General features: G+C 42.3%; 1 protein-coding gene across 1 annotated transcript; it reads right to left on the reverse strand.

Moving 5' to 3' along the window:
- Positions 1–2,745: 2,745 nt before the first annotated feature.
- On the reverse strand, positions 2,746–18,161 carry LOC147430644 (uncharacterized). The gene is made up of 3 exons (XM_086493568.1): positions 17,877–18,161; positions 2,790–3,374; positions 2,746–2,757 (listed from the first exon to the last, which is right to left on the reverse strand). Exons 2-3 carry the CDS (start codon positions 3,366–3,368, stop codon positions 2,746–2,748), a joined length of 591 nt encoding a protein of 196 aa, XP_086349694.1. The 5' UTR covers positions 3,369–3,374; positions 17,877–18,161.
- Positions 18,162–19,966: the final 1,805 nt, after the last annotated feature.

A 19,966-nucleotide genomic window follows, 5' to 3' on the forward strand; every position in this document is an offset into this window, starting at 1 on the left:
CTGACTCCCATAGCATATACGCATACTCTTTGTAGCTTTCAGGTATCTCAATATTCCTTTCACTGCCTCCCAATGTTTCTTGCCTGGGTTTGACATGTATCGACTTACTACTCCCACTGCAAATGCAATGTCTGGCGAGTAGCAATCATTGCATACATCAAACTACCCACTGCAGATGCATATAGAATCTTATCCATTTCAGCCTGTTTTTCCTCAGACACAGGACAATCTTGTTTGCTAAGTTTCACATATGGTGGCAATGGAACACTCAATGCCTTTCCCTTCTCCATATTGAAACGTTGCAAAACCTTGTCAATATACTCTGTTTGAGATAACCAAATCAACTTCTTTGATCTGCCTCTCTCAATGCGCATACCAAGTATATGACTTGCCTCACCCATGTCTTTCATGTCAAACGATTTTGCCATCTTTGACTTCAAAGCTGAAATTTCTTCCAAGTGCTTGCCAGCAATCAACATGTCATCCACATACAAAATAAGGATCAGCCAACTACCATCCTTAGCTTTCTTTGTATATAGACAGTGATCGAACTCACTACGTTTGTAGCCTTGAGAAAGCATAAACTTGTGGAATTTATGGTACCATGCCCTCGGTGATTGTTTTAAGCCATAAAGACTCTTTAACAACTGGCATACCCAATCTTCCTTGCCTTTCTCAACAAACCCTTCTGGCTGTTGTATGTAAATTTCCACATCTAAATCACCATGCAAGAACGCTGTCTTGACATCCATTTGGTGCAACACCAAATCTAATATGGCAACCAATGCAAGAAAGCATCTCAATGTAGTCATCTTGACCACCGGAGAGAAGACTTCATCAAAGTCAATGCCTTGTTCTTGCTTAAAGCCCTTGGCAACAAGCCTTGCTTTGTACTTTGGCTGTCTATCATGAGCGGTGATCTTATACCTGTAAACCCATTTACAAGGTAGAGCCTTTTTGCCTCGTGGTAATTTAAATAGCTTCCATGTCTGGTTTTTATGCAGAGCTGTCATCTCTGACTGCATGGCCAATTGCCAATTCCCAGAGTCCTTCATTTGCACTGCTTCCTTGTAACATGAAGGCTCATTGCAATCAGTCAACATGACATAGTTCATAGATGGAACAAACCTATCTGGAGGTCGCGTGACACGTCCAGATCTACGCACAATAGGTGGCTCAGGCTCAGCCACAACCTGTGGTTCCAATCTATCCTGTCCTTGCTCCTCTTGAGCCCTGACATTTTGTCTTGCACGTGCAGGTCCATCTTCTTGGAAGACAACTCTTCTAATCTCCTCAACCCTCTCTGGTTTAGAATGATATTTGGATTCATTAAAGTGAACATCATTGCTGCGGACAACCTTTCTAGATTCGGGATCCCAAAGTCTGTACCCCATCTCACCAGAATTACCATAGCCTAGAAAGATGCACTTTCTACTCTTTGGCTCAAGTTTGTTCCTAAATTCCTTTGGAATGTGAGTAAAATACAAGAGGTTGTGTGCTCTTGTGACGTTGTTAGCGACGGAAATACACTGGGTTTTTATAACCCTCGGCGTCGCTAAAACCGTCGCTAATCGCGTCGCTACGAGAGCGTCGCTATATGCGCCGCTATAGGCGTCGCTATATGCGTCGCAATATAGAGACGCTCATAGCGACTCTCATAGCGACGTTTACACAGAAGTCTATAGCGACGCTCATAGCGATGCTATAGAGCCATAAATAGCGACGGTTATAGCGACGCTCGAGAGAATTTTTTTTTGGTGACAGGGCATTGAATGCCCTGCCACCCATCAACCATATTGTACTTGATTCACTTTTTAAAAAAAGTGCAAGGGTAGATAATAGACCCAAAATAGTCACCCACAAGATGCATTGTTTGCAAAATTGACAAGCGTAAAATTGACAATTGTACACATCATAGGCAAAATGAATTGATTGGCAAATGTAATAATGACAATTGTACAACATCATAGGCATAAAGAATTGATTGGCAAAAGGAACTGCGGTGACAAATGTAATAATATACATGGTTGAAAAAGACGTATAAAATCCGTCTCATGTTACATAAGCTATGAGAAACCCTAAACTAATGCTATCTAGCTACGGCTAAACTGACGTCGTCTAGTCAGACGTCTCATCGTGTCCAAGCGGCGTATCTGTCGGATTCTGCAAAAAAAGACAATAAGACAGCTATCAGTAAGTATAAACATATAACGACATTTATAAAACAATACAAAAAATAGAAAAGAGTAAACCCTAATACTAACCATGCCGCCGCGAGAACTGAGAATGTCCATCAGGGCGTTTAAGCCCTTCCTGCCTGCGTACTCGCGCTCGTACGGTGTGGGATCACGTCCTGTCATCGACCACTGTCAAAACATACAAAGATTTCATTATGTTAGAATTAAAAAACTCATAAACCCTAAACTATCGAACATAAAGAGCAATGCGAAAACACTTACAAAATCGGCCTCAAATGATGCCCATCCACCGCTCCCCAAGTGGTGCGAGCTCCCTGCCTCTACTTGCGCTCTGGCTGCATCCTTTTGTTGCTTCCACTTGTCGGGATTCTCGCGCGCTGCTTTCTTCGCATTCTTCCAATCTTCTTTGGCCAGCCAATCTGGCCTGTTCCACCCATGCTTGATTGCTTTTTGCACTTCGGAACGCTTGTGTTTGCAGTATTCGCGCATTCGAATCTTCATCAGGTCTTCATTGAAGCGTTGATCCCATGTTGGAATGGAAAACTCATCATGAAGTATGCTGATGACTCTGTCTTTTAAATCACTTGGTACTTCACTCCATTTGTTTAGTATGTAGTGTCTAAACAGCTGAGAGCAAAGACCACGCATGCGCGAGATCACCTTCTTGCCGTCATCATCCATGATGATGCCGCCGCTGAAGTCGACGGAGTAAGGCAAGCCCTCTGGCGGGTGACGCGTGAACCTGGGTGTCCCGGCAGGGGTCTCTAGCGGCATGTCGATGGGGGTACGGACGTCAGGTGTCTCCACTGGCGTCTGGGCCCCAAAGCAAGGAGTGTCGAGTGGGGTGGCTCCTGGCGGAGTAGGTAGAGGTGTGTAGCTGCTAGGAACAGTCAGCCGCGCAAAACTTGGCGTAGATGGCGATGCTGTGGCTGGTGTGGGGGCGGGCAAAGAAGGGGAGGGTAAAGAGCCTCGTCGAACATGAGGCGGTGTGGAGGCATCGGCGGCGGAATCCCCACAACAACCGCCACAGCCACCACTAGAGCACCGAATGCTCCGAAAGAGAAGGAGATGCGGATGGAGTAGGAACGCGCGATGATGTGCCAGAGCGATGATGCTCCACGTACCACTGTCTCTGATGCGGTGACAAAGAAGAAAGAAACTCCTCATCATTCATACCTGCATTAAACACACGAATATTTAAACTTAATATTGAATGAATAGAGTAGACAATGATGCAAAGACCATTAAATACAATGACGTAATGACGCATATAAATACAATGACGCAATGAATTGAGTGATAGAAGAGGCATAACTCAGCATAACTTCCTATATCTATATAGAGCTCTCCGTTTAAACACATATCCTCTGTTTCATTTTGTAGCTCCTCTGCATGCACCCCATATAGAGTAGTAGCATCTTGATGCTCGTCTGGCACCACCGCAGCGGCTTTTGATTGAGCATCTTCTCTGATATCCTCCATTGATGGCTCGTTGGGAATGTGCTCTGCATGATCATCCCCCGAGCTGTCAGAGGCTACATCTTGTGGCCTCACATATGCTGCTTGACCAAAGCACCTGCGAACACGTCTATTGGGTTGCAAGATTGCTGCTTGTTGGCCAGCGTCAGAGTCCGACGAGTTATAATTGGCAACAACTCGATCTATAATAGATGGATCGAACTCGCCAAATTCGCGAACGTGTTGCAAAGAAACACGTCTTGTCCGTCGCACAGCATGCTTGCATTGATTACAAGGACATAAGACCCTCGTTGAGAGATAGGTGTTTCGTTTGGACGGTCCCACATCCTCGTCACTACTCATAATGAGGATAAAAATCTTATAACCTGAATAAAAAATTTAATATTCTATTGGCATTCTTTGTCTTATCTCTCCCTCTCTCTCTCTCTCTCTCTCTCTCTCTCTCTCTCTCTCTCTCTCTACCTCACATTCTCTAGTCATGTCCAATCCCCGCACACCTCGGTCTAGAGGTGCACGGAGATCAGAACCACCGGGTTATAATCTCGTCTTTATTGGTCAATACCTATATTTGTGGGTACAAGAAATCTACAGACCCACGTCTACATGATACTGCATGTAGTGGACAAAACCCCTTTGCCTCTTCTCTAGCTGTAGCACTTCACAACATCTTAACATCTTTTCACAGTAGATCTTTTCACTGTTCGTCTAACTCTAAACCCTAAACCGTAAGTAATTCTTGCGTGGACTCGATCTAACGTAAATAAGCGTAAATCTAAATAAACGTAAATCTAACTAAAAATAAACCTAAATCTAATTTAACGTAAGTCTACATCTAACCTAATCTTTAACGTCTTTTGGGATAGTTTCCTACGACGTTAAAACTCTCTTCTTCTTGTGTGTGTGTGTGTGTGTGTGTGTGTGGGTAAACCTAAATAAACCTAAGTCTAATCTAATATAACATAAATCTAAATCTAACGTAAATTATGTTATATTAAAAACAAAGAACTAAACTAACAGGGATTATAAGAACCTTAAAACTGATTTAACACATATTTTTTCACATAACTCGGCAAGAGTTGGCATTCTCATCATTAAAGATGTGAGAGTTAACTTCCGGCGGTGATGCTGCCTCATCTCCATCCACATCTGATGACAGCAATTGGCCCTTTGGACCGTTCTTGCTCGTGTTACTAACTTTGAAGTTGCTGTTGAATGACTAGAGGTTGTCTAGATGGTCATTGTCGAGGATGTAGTGACTCTTGCGGCCCAGAAGATCCACCTTCTTCCCTATCTTCTGAAGACATTTCACCAGTAATTTTGGATCGACGGAGCCCACTATGAGTGAAGGCAGCAATACCCTATATTCCATTGAGGACTTTCTTCACCCGCTTCATGCAGGCATCGCAGTCTATGGAGACCTAAATCTAATCTAATATAACGTAAATCTAAATCTAGCGTAAATAAACGTAAATCTAACTAAAAATAAACCTAAATCTAATCTAATTTAACTTAAATAAACCTAAATCTAATTTAACGTAAGTCTACATCTAACCTTATCTTTAACGTCTTTTAGGATAGTTTCCTACGACGTTATAACTCTCTTCTTCTTGTGTGTGTGCGCGTGTGTAGATGTGTGTGCCAATAAAAAGAGATAAATGGTATAACCTTTCTATCACCCATGCCAAGTATGATAGATTGGTTATGCCATTTCCCTCTTGAATAATAGGTCTTGAGTTCAACTCCTCGTCGGCTAGATCTTTAGGTCTTTTAATTTTAATTAGTTTCCTACAACGTTAAATTAGTTTCTCTCTCTTTCTCTCTCAATGTGTGTGCGTTTTTTTTGTTTATGCATGTTTTCTCTCTCTTTTCCTCTCTCAATGTGTGCGTTTTTTGTTTATGCATGTTCTCTCTCTCTTTTCCTCTCTCAATGTGTGCGTTTTTTGTTTATGCATGCTCTCTCTCTCTCTTTTCCTCTCTCAATGTGTGTGTGCATTCTTTGTTTATGTATGCGTGTGCGTTTTTGTTTATGTTTGTACTCTTTCTCTCTCTCTCTCTCTCTCTCTCTCTCTCTCTCTCAAAAACACTCTGTGTGTGTGTGTGTGTGTGTGTGTGAGAGAGAGAGAGAGAGAGAGAGGGAGAGAGAAAGAGGGGAAGGGAACATGAGAGTGAGGAGAGGGAAGGAGCATACCTGGCTCTCCTTCCTCTCCTCGTGTGTGTGTGTGTGTGTGTGTATGTGGAGAAGAAAGAGAGAGAGAGAGAGAGAGAGAGAGAGAGAGAGAGAGAGAGAGAGGGAGGGAGAGCGTTACCCGCTCCTTGCTCGAGGGCGCCGAAAAACTCAGATCTGAGATCTGAGTTTTTGGGCGCTCTCTATTATTTTTTTTAGCCCAGCCGGCGTCGCTATGAGCGTCGAAAATTTACTTGTAAATTTGCGACGCTCATAGCGACGCCGGGAATTTTTTTTTTTGAGCGTAGCTAATATGAATAGCCTCTTGTAGTGGTATATGCCTCACAACCAAAAACTCTGAGATGCTTGTATGAGGGCATTTTTCCTGACCATACCATCTCTGGCACTGAATCCTTCTGCAAAACCTTGCTAGGAGATCTATTTACAAGATGAACAGTTGTTGATACAGCTTCAGCCCAAAACCCATTTGGCAGTTGTGCATTAGACAACATACTTCTGACCTTCTCTTGTATGGTCCTATTCATCCTCTCAGCAACACCATTTTGAGGAGGATTGTAAGGAGCAGTAAGTTCACGTTTTATACCTTTTGACTCACAAAAGTCCTGAAAGGCCTTTGAAACATACTCTCCACCATTGTCAGTGCGTAAGCATTTAAGCTTCTTGCCACTCTGATTCTCCACAAGTGTCACAAACGTTTTGAAAACACTTAACGCTTCATCCTTGTGCTTGAGAAAGTAAACCCATACTTTCCTCGAGTAATCATCTATAAATGTCATAAAATAAGAAGCTCCCCCTAGAGATAGGTTAGGCATAGGTCCACACAAATCACTATGAACAAGTGTCAACTGTGTATCTCTTCTACTGCTTCTATGCTTATGTGGCTGCTGTGTTTGCTTACCATACAGACAATGTTCACAGAATTCAAAATCATTAGATGAAAAGCCAGGAAAATAACCAGAACGAGACAAGATTTCCATTCCCTTCTTGGACATATGTCCTAATTGGCTATGCCACAAAGAAACGTTCGGCTGCTCGGTTACATTGATTACATTTTTAGAGACATTTGATACATAAATCATGTAAATTACTCCAGACTTTACTCCATGTGCTACTGTCATAGAACCCTTGGATATCTTCCACATGTCCTCTCCAAAAGTGGTGACGTAGCCAGCATCATCAAGTAAAACTGTGCTGATCAAGCTCTTTGTAATTGCGGGAACATGTCTCACATTCTTCAGCGTGAAAGAAGAGACATTCTGAAACTTCAATTGAACATCTCCAACACCTAAGATCTCACATGTCTGCCCATTTCCTAGCCGAACATGATCTTTAGTGGTCACATAAGAGGTAAACCACTCCTTGTTTGGAGACACATGAAGTGATTCCCCTGAGTCTATAATCCAGTCACTCAGTGCATTTCCATCAGATGCTGTAAGAAGAGCTGAGTGCATTGTATTCTTCAAGAAGTAGATGTCTCCTGACACTAGACTGTCATCCTCTGCAACAGTGTTTGTCACATTTATTTCTTGAATCTTCACTGAGGACTTGTTCTTCTCACCATGGTCTTCAGCTTTCTCTTTGCCTTTTTCTGCTTTCCATTCTCTGCAGTCTCTTTTCATGTGACCCTTCTTGCCACAATGGTAGCATTCTATGTCACTCTTGCCTTTAGCAGTGTGGGACTTGCTACGAGATTGATTCTTGTTTCCACCTTTGTACTTTTCTTTGATCCTTCCCCTGACAACTAAGATTGTTCCTTTGCCTTTTTCCATTGTCTTTCTATTGGTTTCTTCAGTAAGCAGACTTCCTTCTACACCTGCTATGTTCAAACCATCTGGAGGTGCAGAATTACTCAAAGCTGTGCGAAAAGTGTCCCAACTTTCCGGCAATGTGATCAATAGGAACATAGCTCTAACAGGTTCATTAAACTTGACACCTTGAGTTGACAATTGACTATAGATTGTGTTGAATTCATTCAGATGATTGGACATAGGTGTCCCTTCTTTCATCTTCAAGTCAACAAGCTTCCTAAGCCAGTATATCCCGTTGAAACTGCACTCTGCTTCTCATAAAGATCACTCAGCTTTAACCATGCTTGATAAGCCGACATCTCGTCTGCTACATTGAAGTAAACGCTTTTTGCCAAAGTCAGCATAATGGTAGAAAGTGCCAATTCATCCATTTCGCTCCATTCATCTTCGTCCATATCTTTTGGTTTTATCCCCTTGAACTTTATAGGTTTTATCTGCTTCTTTTGTACGAACACGTGCCAAATCTGCTTCTTCCACAATGGGAAATTGGTTCCATCCAGCTTCTTGATATTGTAAAGAGCAGTGTCCTGTGATCCAACCATAGCTACGCTTCACAGTAGTTTACTGTCCTGGGAAAATTTCGGCAGAGTTTCCCCTGTAAGCTGACCTCTGAACCAATATCAACCTGTCAAATGAACCAAGAAAGCTTCAAATTCTGCAAAAATTTTGGCAGAGTCTCCTTTGTAAAATGGCTCTGGTGTACTAAAAACAAACCAAAAAACAGCTCAAAAAACCACTGTCTCTCTACCACTGTAAGCTGTGGGTAAACCTGTCCTGCACCTGTACTGTCTCTGACTGTCCTATCACTTTCCTGTAAGCATAGACTGTGACAATGCCTCAACGGTAGTAAAGCAAAGATGCAATCCCAACTGTCTAACTCACAGTCAATATATATATCCTAGTTGCCTATCTAAGGGTGCTCAAGGGATCGCTCCAAGACCTGTATCACCGAAAGGATCTCAACATTCGAGAATCCCCGAGCTCAATAAAACCTCACTCAACCCTCAACAAACGCTGCAGTAAATCTGACAGTACATAGACTTTCCACAAAGTCATACATCCACAAATTTCCCACTGTATGTTGTAACCGCTGCGGCGGTTGTTTGCTACGTGACTCACAGCCAGCAAACCCTCAACAGACATACATCATCTCTAACAATACATCCCATGTGGAAGTACCTGCAATGTCAGGATGAAATCTGGAATATCAAGCAGCAAACACAAGCTACCTGATGAACTAGTGGATGTTGCCTACAGTCTGTGTGTAGATGCGCCCGTGTCGTATGTGACGCGCCTCCAAGAACTGTGAGCCGTCCTTACTTGTCTTTGCCTGTCAAATTTCACTCCAATATGAGCTGGTGACTCTAGCCTCCTGGAGTGCTACCCCGAGCCTCGATTTGAGCTCTTATACCAGTTGAAGGAGTACGAGCGGAAGTGCGACGCGAGAGAGAGTGCGAGAAGAAGAGCACAACGATATGGTGAACTCGCTCTACTGTAATGTGTAGAGCATAGTGAGTTCTTATTAGGTTTTTACAAAAAGAATATGTGTACATACCTGGCAGCCCGCCCACTTACCCGTGCGACCACATTGGGCTTTATACCCCAACACATGGGAGTCGACTCCCATGTGTTGGGGTATAAAGCCCAATGTGGTCGCCCAGGTAAGTGGGCGGGCCGCCAGGTATGTACACATATTCTTTTGTAAAAACCTAATAAGAACTCACTATGCTCTACACATTATAGTAGAGCGAGTTCACCATATCGTTGTGCTCTTCTTCTCGCACTCTCTCTCGCGTCGCACTTCCGCTCGTACTCCTTCAGAAGCTACAACCACAACTAGGATGACAATTGTGGAGATAGCCAAGTTTGTCTATGAACACATTTGTTGCAGATTTGCCACACCATTAGAAATCATCTTTGATAGAGGGCCATATTTTAGGGCACACTTGATTGGGGATTTAATGCAAAAACTTGGCATTACAAGGAGGCACTTCGCACCTTACTACCCTCAACGGAATGGTCTGCTTGAAAAAGTAAATGGAATGACATGTAAAATTATCACCAAGCAGGCTAACAATCATCTTGGGGATTGGGATAAGCATCTACCCCCGGCTTTGTGGGCCTATCAAATCTTGCTCCGAACATCTTTGGGGTTCACCCCATATCATTTGGTATTTGGTAAGGAGGAAATCTTACCTATTGAGGTGCAACTAGCAAGTCTCAGAATAATGGCAAGCCAGTTTCAATGACCCAATATGCATTTGAAAGATCACATTCTTGACTTAGAGCGACTACAGTTGGACAAAGAAGAAGCAATCAATCATTATGCGGCACAGGCAGAACACTTACAACTTAGTTTTACTCAACATCTTCGGAACAAAGATTTAAATAAGGGCATGTTGGTGCTCCGCTATGACAATCGCTTCGACACATGCAAGGATAAGAAGTTCCGACTTTGATGGGAAGGCCCTTTCATCATTAGGAAGAAATATGCTAATGGGAGTTACTAGCTCATGGAAGTTGATGGTTAACTTCATAAGACCAGAGTCAATGGATGGAGGCTTAAACCTTTTTCTCTCTCTATGATTTGATCAAACTCCACCTATTGAATTCCTGACGAGGATACACCATGAACCTCCACCTCCGACGACTACGACCAAACGAAGGAGTTAGGGGCATAAACTCCCCTAACCTTTAGAGGAGGGCTAATGAAGGTGGGTTCCAAAGCCGGACCGCGGGAACCAACATCAAAGAGGGAGCTTCATAATGCAAGGAAAACAATTTAAAAAAAAGTTTTTTTTCTCTATTTTTTGTCTGCAGACGACCACCACCGCCACCCTCTCCCCCCCTTTGCTCACTTGTGTGTACTAAACCGCCCCCTTCTCCTTGGCACCACCCTTCCTCCCCTCCCCTCCATTATCTCCCTCTCTCCCTCTCTCTTTTCTCATGCCTTGTGCCACCCTTTCTCTCTCTCCTCCATTATCACTACAAGCCGAAGTTCTCTCTCTCCCCCCTCATTAAACCCATGCAGGGTGCAGGAGAAGTTTCTCTCTCCCTCATTCAGATCCACGCACACTTCCTAGCCCACACACTCTCACACTCTCTCTCATCCCCATTTTCTCCCTCTCTCTCCCCATCCTTGAGTCGGCAGCCAAGCACAGAATATCACTCTCTATCTCTCTCTCTCTCTCTCTCTAGTTTCCTCACCCATACACACATAGACACACTGACCTGCACACCCACCCACCCACACACTCTCACCCTCAGCCTCTCTCTCCCCATCACCCATTCACTCACACTGCCTCTCTCCATCTCTCACTCATGCTCTCTCTCTCTCTCTCTCTCTCTCTCTCTCTCTCTCTCTCTCTTATCCTGAATCGACTCCAGCATGTAAAAAATATCTCCTTCTCTCTTGTTCTTACACACACACACTTACTGACACCCATACACAATTACATACACACCCACCCACATGCTTTGTGCACACACAATAGCACCTACATACGTACACAATTACATACACACACACACACACACACACACACACACACACGCACATATGCACACAAGTACATGCACGCCATACGCACGCATAAGAAGAAGGAAACCCAAAAGAAAACAACAAAGATGGATGACAAGCTTTGACAAAACACACCAAAATCACGTGAAGGCAACAACGAATCAAGAGATAACGCCGAAGGTATGCCCCAACCGAACCTCAAAAGTGACGAACGCGTAGCATCTCGACATCAGCAAAGCACTAGTCCTGGCAGCATTAACCTCACATAATCCACCCGAACCATCAACAACACACTAGTTCTGGCAGCATTAACCTCACATCAGCCACCCGTACACATTGTAAATGCCCCAATCTCCACTCATTTCTAATAACCTAGACAACGGCTAGTGAATTGTAAAAAAGTCCACACCCCTCTTACCTTCCTTCTCTCTATCTCTACCTTCTCTCCCTCTCTAGATCTCTCACTAGAGAGGCATCTAGACTCTCTGTAGTAACCAGTGGGTATTTGCAAGGACCATTGGTAAGGACCACCTCTTAGGCCTATATAAAGAGGCATCCACTAAGCAGAAGATAGACAGAGAAATAACACACTAGAGGTATCACCCAACCTCCATGCCCCCTACATTCCACACACCACTAAGCACATAATGCATCTCACAAGCTAGGGATCTCACGGTGTCATGCTTGTTGCAAGCATGGGCATTCCAATATTGGCAACATCACCACCACCACCAGTCTCCATCCACACCACGGTTGACTTACTAGGAAATCGCCACCCCATGCACATAAGGTACTCGTTATTACGTTGCAAGGTAGCATGACTATAGTAGGATTGAGTGCAATGACACCATGCTACCTTGGACCACTCTTGATGCCAGTGATCAATGTTGCTGGTGGCTGCATTGTTTTTGGTGTCCACCCCCCCCCCCCCCCCCCCCCCCCCCCCCCCCCCCCCCCCCCCCAATGTGCTAACATCGATAACCCCAAAGTTTGCCATGCACCATATGGTACTCACATCCCATCATGCATCTCCAGTGTCAGGAGCAAGGTTGGTATCAACCAAGATCATCGTTTTTAAGTATCATCATCATCAATAAAGTGTGCAATTCTATCACGATCTTTAAGTCCATTCTATTTTCTCCTTTGGTTTGTTCTCCCCATATCCATGGGATGATTCTTCCCTTGTATATCACTCTCTTTGTATTTCATCAAGTATGCCATCACCAGTCAGTCATGCTTCATTCTGACTTTGTCACATACCTCTCTCGTGCACACACTCCTAATTGTTGACTAAGAATTCTCTCTATCCTGACATGGCTATCTCATCGTTTTATGTTGGCTACCTAGATGGCATCTCACTCCTGCCACTTTGGATTATCTATATCTGTGTCCTGGACACATACAAGCTAGGTGGTTCCCCTTAGAGGTATAGAATAGCATACCTTAGGTGCTAACACCCCCCTCCCCCCCCCTTCCCCGCCCCCTTGAGATGATTCTTGGGGTTTTGAGGCTATGTGTGGTGTAGAGGCCACCCCACCTAGCACGTCATTTTTTACTATCAATAATAGAGAGAGTACACACACACACACACACCGAGAGAGAGAGAGAGAGAGAGAGAGAGAGAGAGAGAGAGAGAGAGAGAGAGAGAGAGAGAGAGAGAGAGAGAAGAGGGGGGGGACAGAGAATAGAGAGAAAGAGAGAGGGAGAGAATAGAGCGATAGAGAGAGAGAGAGAGAGAGAGAGAGAGAGAGAGAGAGAGAGAGAGAGAGAGAGAGTAGAGAAGAGAAATAGATAGAGGGATAGAGAAAGAGAGAGAGGAAGAGAATAGAGAGACAGAGAAAACAGGAGTATATGCTCGTATATATATGTGTGTAAATGCATGAATATATGTGTATATATATGTCTGTATCTCTGTGTAGATATGTATGTATATGTATATGTACATGTATATGGACACTAAGCAACATAGCCTAGCAGCCGGTGGTTGAATGCCTCCTCTTGGGTATAGTCCCTTTTTAATCACGGCATTGCAATGTATGTTCCACCCATGTATGGATTATAGCAACATATCCTTGATTTTACCATGATTAAGATTGTGATGATATCTAAAGAGGTGCCACTAAACTAATGGCAATACTAGCCCCTAATTACATCTAATAGTATATATGTCTGCTAGTCTATCTTTGTGAGTGAGTATAGGCATGTATCTACGCTAGTGTGTATGTGTGCATACTTTCGAAACTTTTGTCTATCGAGACTACATATAGATTATGTAAAGATTACGTGGTGATAAAGAGAAAGAGTGGTGTTGAGAGAGAGGATAATTGGATGTAGATGTGTAGAGGTATGTAGATTAGATATATAGAGCTAGGTGCTTGTACTTACTAGCCCTTAATGTAGATGTCATATGAGAGATCACCTACAGGAGAGCAACCCAGTCATTATTCCTTTCGTTGGTTCACGTCGCAAATGGCCCCATTCTAGGGTGGACGTCACCTCTAGTGGACCCAGATCTTGAGGCGATAAGTGCAAGCAATGGAATTAAGCTTACTTGTAGCTATTTTTTTGCAATCATGAGCATAGATTCCTTTTTTTTAATTTGCAAGCATAACCCTCTTATACCTACAGAGGTGTTGGTCCATCTACCTAGGCTCCTCCGCCAATGGTAGATCAAGAGCTCTAACGTGTATTATCTTTGTGAGAGGAGTACCTCCGTTTGATGAAGGGATTTTTTGGATGCTACACTCCACAAGACCTTGTAGCCTATGGTCTTTCATGGTCGGCCACACCGTGGGGGATTCAGGGAGGGACTCCTTACATCCAAAGCTGCGCACTGAGCGATGGGGGATCATGTGGCTTTGCTTATTTTGGTTGTGGAGAGGGACAAAGTCCCCTATTTTGAAGCATTCCACTCCAAGCGCAAAGGATGAGGACACTGACACACTCGTGTCGGGCATGCATTCACTTTACTACAGGGTGAAGTATGGCAACAAAGTTGCCTTTGGTACAATAGAGGGCATGGCATTTTGGAGTCATCTTCAAAATCTATACATTCAATGTATAAAAATTGTTTTATAAAATTCAGAGACCAGCATCTCGATCATCCACTCTACGTCAAGAAAGTGTTCCATGCTCGATTTCCAAATGCCCCCAATGAGCGTTTTTTAGCACAATGATTGGAGGGGTATAGCAAGTGAGGAGTCTATTTCTTTTTTTTATGTTACTTCTTATTCCTCTTCCCTTTCCTCACTCCTTGCCAGCTCTCTCCACCATTTGAAGGTGTTTGAGGTCTTGGGATTACTGCCGGAAATATGTTAATGTTTTTGCAAGTTAATTAAGGGCATAATTTTGGTGTATGAAGTCTACCATCTTCATGGCACCAATGAGGTCTCAAGGAACACAAGCTTGTATTGTACCAAGTCTCTCATGGGGAATCTACAATACTAAATCCTTTTGAAGGGGGGACCTTCTCCACATAAATCTGGTCCTCAATTGTTGTCAATTTCTCTAATCCTTTCTCTCTCTCTCTCTCTTTTAGAAGTATTGCTCATGCCAAGCCAAATGGGTGAAATGTTCATCTTGCTACCTTCAATCAATTACTTTTCTTATGCTCTTTAAGAATTGTCTTAAAGAAAATGCTCACTATTTTTATTTCAATCTCCACTACAACCAATATTATAGCCATATTTCAATTTCCACTACAGTCAATATTATACCCATATTACTTTACATGTCTTACACAATTAGTACACCCACCATTCTTGCACACATGGCGTGCATCTATTAATCAAAAGTTAAAACTGTCATGATCTCATGGAAAATAAAGTGGCCCTCATAGACCTTATCCTCTTCCTAATGGCCAGATTCTTTTGAGGATATAGGTAGCAAGAAAGTATAACTAAATGGTTAGTTATCTTATATTTAAGTCCTCTGAGGCCAAAACACTACTCAGATAGGTAACCTCCCAGAAAGTTTAAAGTTACATTGAATGGTTTCTCACATGTAGCCACCAACACCAACAAAGCCTTCATTTTTTTATTGCTAAAGATTATGCGTTGTTCATTGTCAACACCCTTCTACATGTGAAAATGTGAGAAAATATACAATAAGGTAATCCCTAATGTTGAACTCACTTGATAGGAATTATTTATTATTGTGACCCCCCCCCCCCCCCCCCCCCCCCCACAACACCCCCCCCAAAAAAAATATTCTCTCCATACATGTGGTCTTCATAGCATCCCATGCATCCAAAATATACTGGCTCCAACACACTTTTGCTTCATGCATGTGATGAGGAAAAGATGCCTTTTTTTCCTTCCCAAAAAAACAAACCTTACAAATTTATTTGAAGTTTAGTCACCTTAAACGCTAGCAATCTTGTAATAAGTACAAGCTCTTTGCTTTGTATACTTTATAGACACATTTCCATGCCCAACATATTCATGCCAAATTTCAAGATGTGCAACAACTTAGAACCTTATGTAAAATTGGAAGCTTTCATCTCAAGTACAAACACATCAAGAGTGAACAATTTTCCCACCTTTTCTCCTTGTGCTCTACAAAGAAACATCTACATTTTACTTGACCTACAAACATTTGCTCAACCATGTTCACAATAGGCACCAAGTTCCTTGTAGTGTTGGGTGCATGCAATACATTAGCTGCATTAACCTGCATACTCCACTTTTTCATCTATCATAGACTATGACCTATTCCTTATATACTCAATGAGATGTGCAATATAATTTCCAATTTCAATATAGCTATGATTGTTCAAAATTTGCAAGTCCTTAAAGTATTTTCCATGGCTAGTCATCTGATTTAATGCACCTAAATCCTCATGCTATACATTATTGGTAGATTTTGATATGCTTGTGGCAGATATAGTGCTCATCATATAGTGCATAACAAATAACCTCTCTAGCTCATCTGCACCCTTGCTTATAGTATTATAACCATCTTGTTTCCTAGTTTGTGGATACTCATGTTCAAAGTGACCTTGCCTTTGTCATATTTTCAACAGCCCACGCCATTGTTATTTGCATTAGTTTTGCAAAAATCTCCACACTCTCTTTCATACACTCTCCTTAGAGGGTATTTACATTGAGGGTGTTAATCATGTCCATGAAGATATGGTAAGAGCTTATTGTCGAAGAAAAGCAAGCTGATTTGAAGAAACACTTAGCAAACCTACACTTTTCTTATGTATGAAAATTCTTATAGTAGATCTAGTCTCTTTATTCTCATGTAAGGGTATCAATTAGGTATCAATCTAGGCCATCAATTATAGTAGGGTTGACGAATGAAAAGGCAAAGACACATACTCTAGGAGCACAAGGATTCGTTCGGTGTTTCTCATAGTAATGTACGATAGCAAGCTGGTTCAAGAAGTTTGTGGATGAGAAAAAATTATAGGTTTCTTCGAGGAAAAGGAACATGTCTTTTTGAAGGTGATAAAAAAAATCAAAAAAATTTATGAAGATTTAACCTACTCCTACACTTTGCCCCACAGTACTATGGACAATTCATAGAACTTAATGAGGTTAGTAAACAAGCTTATTAATGAGCACTTACCTCCATAGTCGTTCATGCACCTATGGAAATGGGACCTAAAACTCCCCTAACAGTAGCCATATTCCATAGATAAACACATGGCAAGGTGTCCTATATATGAGGAGGAAGGTTGGCATCCCACTCGTCTACGTATGGAATGGGTTGGGTAGAGCTCAATGAGATTTTCCACCTCTTTTATGAGAGTTAAGGCATGCTTAGTGGTGTCTGTTCTCTCTCCATATCTCTTTTTACACAAGAAGATTTGGAAATTTTCTAATGTAGGAAAATGGAGTCTTTCTTAGTGTTTTTCATACAATGCATAACATCATGAGCTTCTGCTCGAGAGGCACCGCATACCAGCTAGCTAGGTACGATTGGGGGCAGGGGACCCCCGGCCCCCCCACCGGGCCGGCGGTCCCCTGCCCCCAATCGTACCTAGCTAGGTATGCGGCACCTCCCTCACAGAAGCTCATGATGTTGAGGTAAGTCACAAATGTGGGAAATATTGTGAGAATTTGTCCAAAACTTCTTGTGAATTATATACACCGAGTATCAATACATTATTTCTCTAGTTTGTGCAATGGAACTTGTTCTTGCTATATGTGCACACCTTTGTGTGTGTGTGTGTGAGAGAGAGAGAGAGAGAGAGAGAGAGAGAGAGAGAGAGTAAAGCACAAAAGATGGCCATTGCTTAAAACCCCACATTGTAGTAGTCAATGAGCTGGCCAAGCCATCATTGCCTATTGGATGACAAGCATGATTTTTGCTCACTTTAGAAAACATGGTTCCCCATGCAGGCATTAGTTTTTCCTGGTTCTATTAAGATTTTCATCAAAGTTGATCATAGGTTTTCCTCTTCCCTACTTGTATAGCCTATGTGCCTTCATAAGAACTCTCTCCACTATTCATTGTACGTTGATCCAGGAGGCCCAGGTACTTCACGACGTATCATAGGACATACATAGGAGGTGGCATAGCATCCGGCAGAGACCCAATTCGAGGTTTGTGGACGCGGTATAATCGTTCATGAAACTCTTGTGTGTGTGTGTGAGAGAGAGAGAGAGAGAGAGAGAGAAACAGAGAGAGAGAGAGAGAGAGAGAGAGAGAGAGAGAGAGAGAGAGAGACGGTCTACCTCTTATAGTGATTCTTTGGCAGCGCCCAGCAGTTCGAGAAATGTGATATTGGCGCGGCTCAATATGGAGCCATGGCCAAAAATTACAAGCGTCCACTAATTTGGTGCTGTCTTCAGATTGAACTGCGCCAACATCACCCCCATGCCCTCTCTCGCTCACACACACAGACATACACACATTCACACAGATCTAGAGTGAGATTTGGGCAGAATTATCGTTTATAGCTTAACACGAATTGTGTGTGCATGCGTGCGTGCATATGTGTGTGTCAGAGAGAGAGAGAGAGAGAGAGAGAGAGAGAGAGAGAGAGAGAGAGAGAGTATGGAGCTGAGGGCTAATTGTGAGTGGTGAGTCGTGACTCTGTGCGATCTTTTGCTGAGAGAGCGTGCATGGGGTATGATGATTGGGTGTCGTGAAACGCGAGGGAGGCAAGCAGCCAAAAGCGTCACCTTCGTCTGTTATTGTTGAGAGTGGTCGTTGAGAGATAAAAAGGGACCGACTCCACCACCTGCATGTCTCATGCGCCATCATCAGTACGTCCCTCACGGCGCATGTGAGAGAAAGAGAGAGAGAGACTCTGAGGGAGGGGGACCACTGACCAGCCAGGGGGACCCACACTAGTCACCACTATTTTTACGTGTGATTAGACAGATAAGACGGAGTCCAAGGATCCAAACATACAAAATTTCTTCCCTCGAATTTTCTAAGAGGAATTTTTAGAAATATAGGTCTATATTTGGGGTGTTAACACTACTTTTCTCTATTTTGGGGCGTAATTTCTCCTTTTCCCCTTGCCCTCAACTGGCATTTTTGAAATCCAAAAGGGGCACATTTTTCCCGAACACTGCCAAGGAGAGATGTGTCTCGGATCTCGGTGTGTGTGAGTGAGAGAGGGAGGGAGCGAGGAGGACTCTCAATGTTCGGGCAAAAATCAATAGCACAAACATACAAAATTCCCTTTAGAGTAGATTGAACGATGAAATTTTGCACAATAATCGGAATTTTTTGGGAGGGAACCAATCTAATTATGTTAATATTTTCAAAATTTGAAGGTGGGATTATACAACTCACATCTGACACACAACATGTGTTGTTCTAGTGACACATTGCATTTTGTTGAAAATCGTAAAAAATAAACATGTATCCCATATAGTAAACTAATATACAAGCATGGTTGAGTTTTTTGATTCAACAACAATTAATTGGAGCCATACTACATTAACAACTTTAATCTTCATAGTACTACTAATGAACAACTTTAATCTTCATAGTACTACTAATTTGAGAGGTCCTATGCAAATTTTGTAGCTTATATCCACATCTAAACATGATCTAAATTGCCTAGAAGATTGAAAAGATCAAAACATGAAGCCTAGGTTTTTCATGTTTGTTGTTTTAGTACTTTCTTATAATGCACAAAATTATCAATGGTTGAAGTTTTGTAAATGTTTTTGAAGTGTCCCATGGTTACTTGTGAATGTAAAGGCCCATGGGGACTTAAGAAAACACGCACTTAACAGCATTAATGAGCGTGGCTATATACACTTTGATGAGATGTCAACATGAAAAGTTGATAATTTGACCCTTATTCTTTGTCCCAAAACAAAACTGACGAGGCTAGAAGAATGACATGGTATGATTGCTAACTCATTGAGGAACAAGTGAAAAGGTCATGGTGGCTTTCTAAAACAATAAGGAAGTGATAAAATCATTAGGTTGAGGTTAATTGGAATCAATGTTCGGGGGAGGATTGCCTCTACTTAGCTTTGAGCCGGTTGAAAATCGAGATTAGTTGATTGTAAACCAATCGGTGAAATATGTGAAAAAACAGTTCAAAATTCATGCAAATTTCAAAATTTCTACAAGTATTTTTTATTTGCTTCTTTGCAAAGAGGGCATTCCGCAAATCGTATGTATAAGGTTTACTAGAAGTATGCAAGGTGAAGCTTCACTTTAGAATTCTAAAACAATAGAATGCAAGGAAAGTCCATACATGTCATGATGTGAAATGAAAAGATTCATTTAATATTTTAAAATCATAATACATGTCATGATGTGAAATAAAAGTGAAATGAAAAGATTTATTTAA

The sequence above is a fragment of the Adiantum capillus-veneris genome, chromosome 21 (assembly GCF_014529385.1).
Source record: "Adiantum capillus-veneris isolate H3 chromosome 21, ASM1452938v2, whole genome shotgun sequence".
Taxonomy (NCBI): Eukaryota; Viridiplantae; Streptophyta; class Polypodiopsida; order Polypodiales; family Pteridaceae; genus Adiantum; species Adiantum capillus-veneris.

Coding starts and splice junctions, on each gene's coding strand:
- LOC147430644 (XM_086493568.1), bottom strand. CDS start 3,368: ATGATGAGGAGTTTCTTTCTTCTTTGTCACCGCATCAGAGACAGTGGT.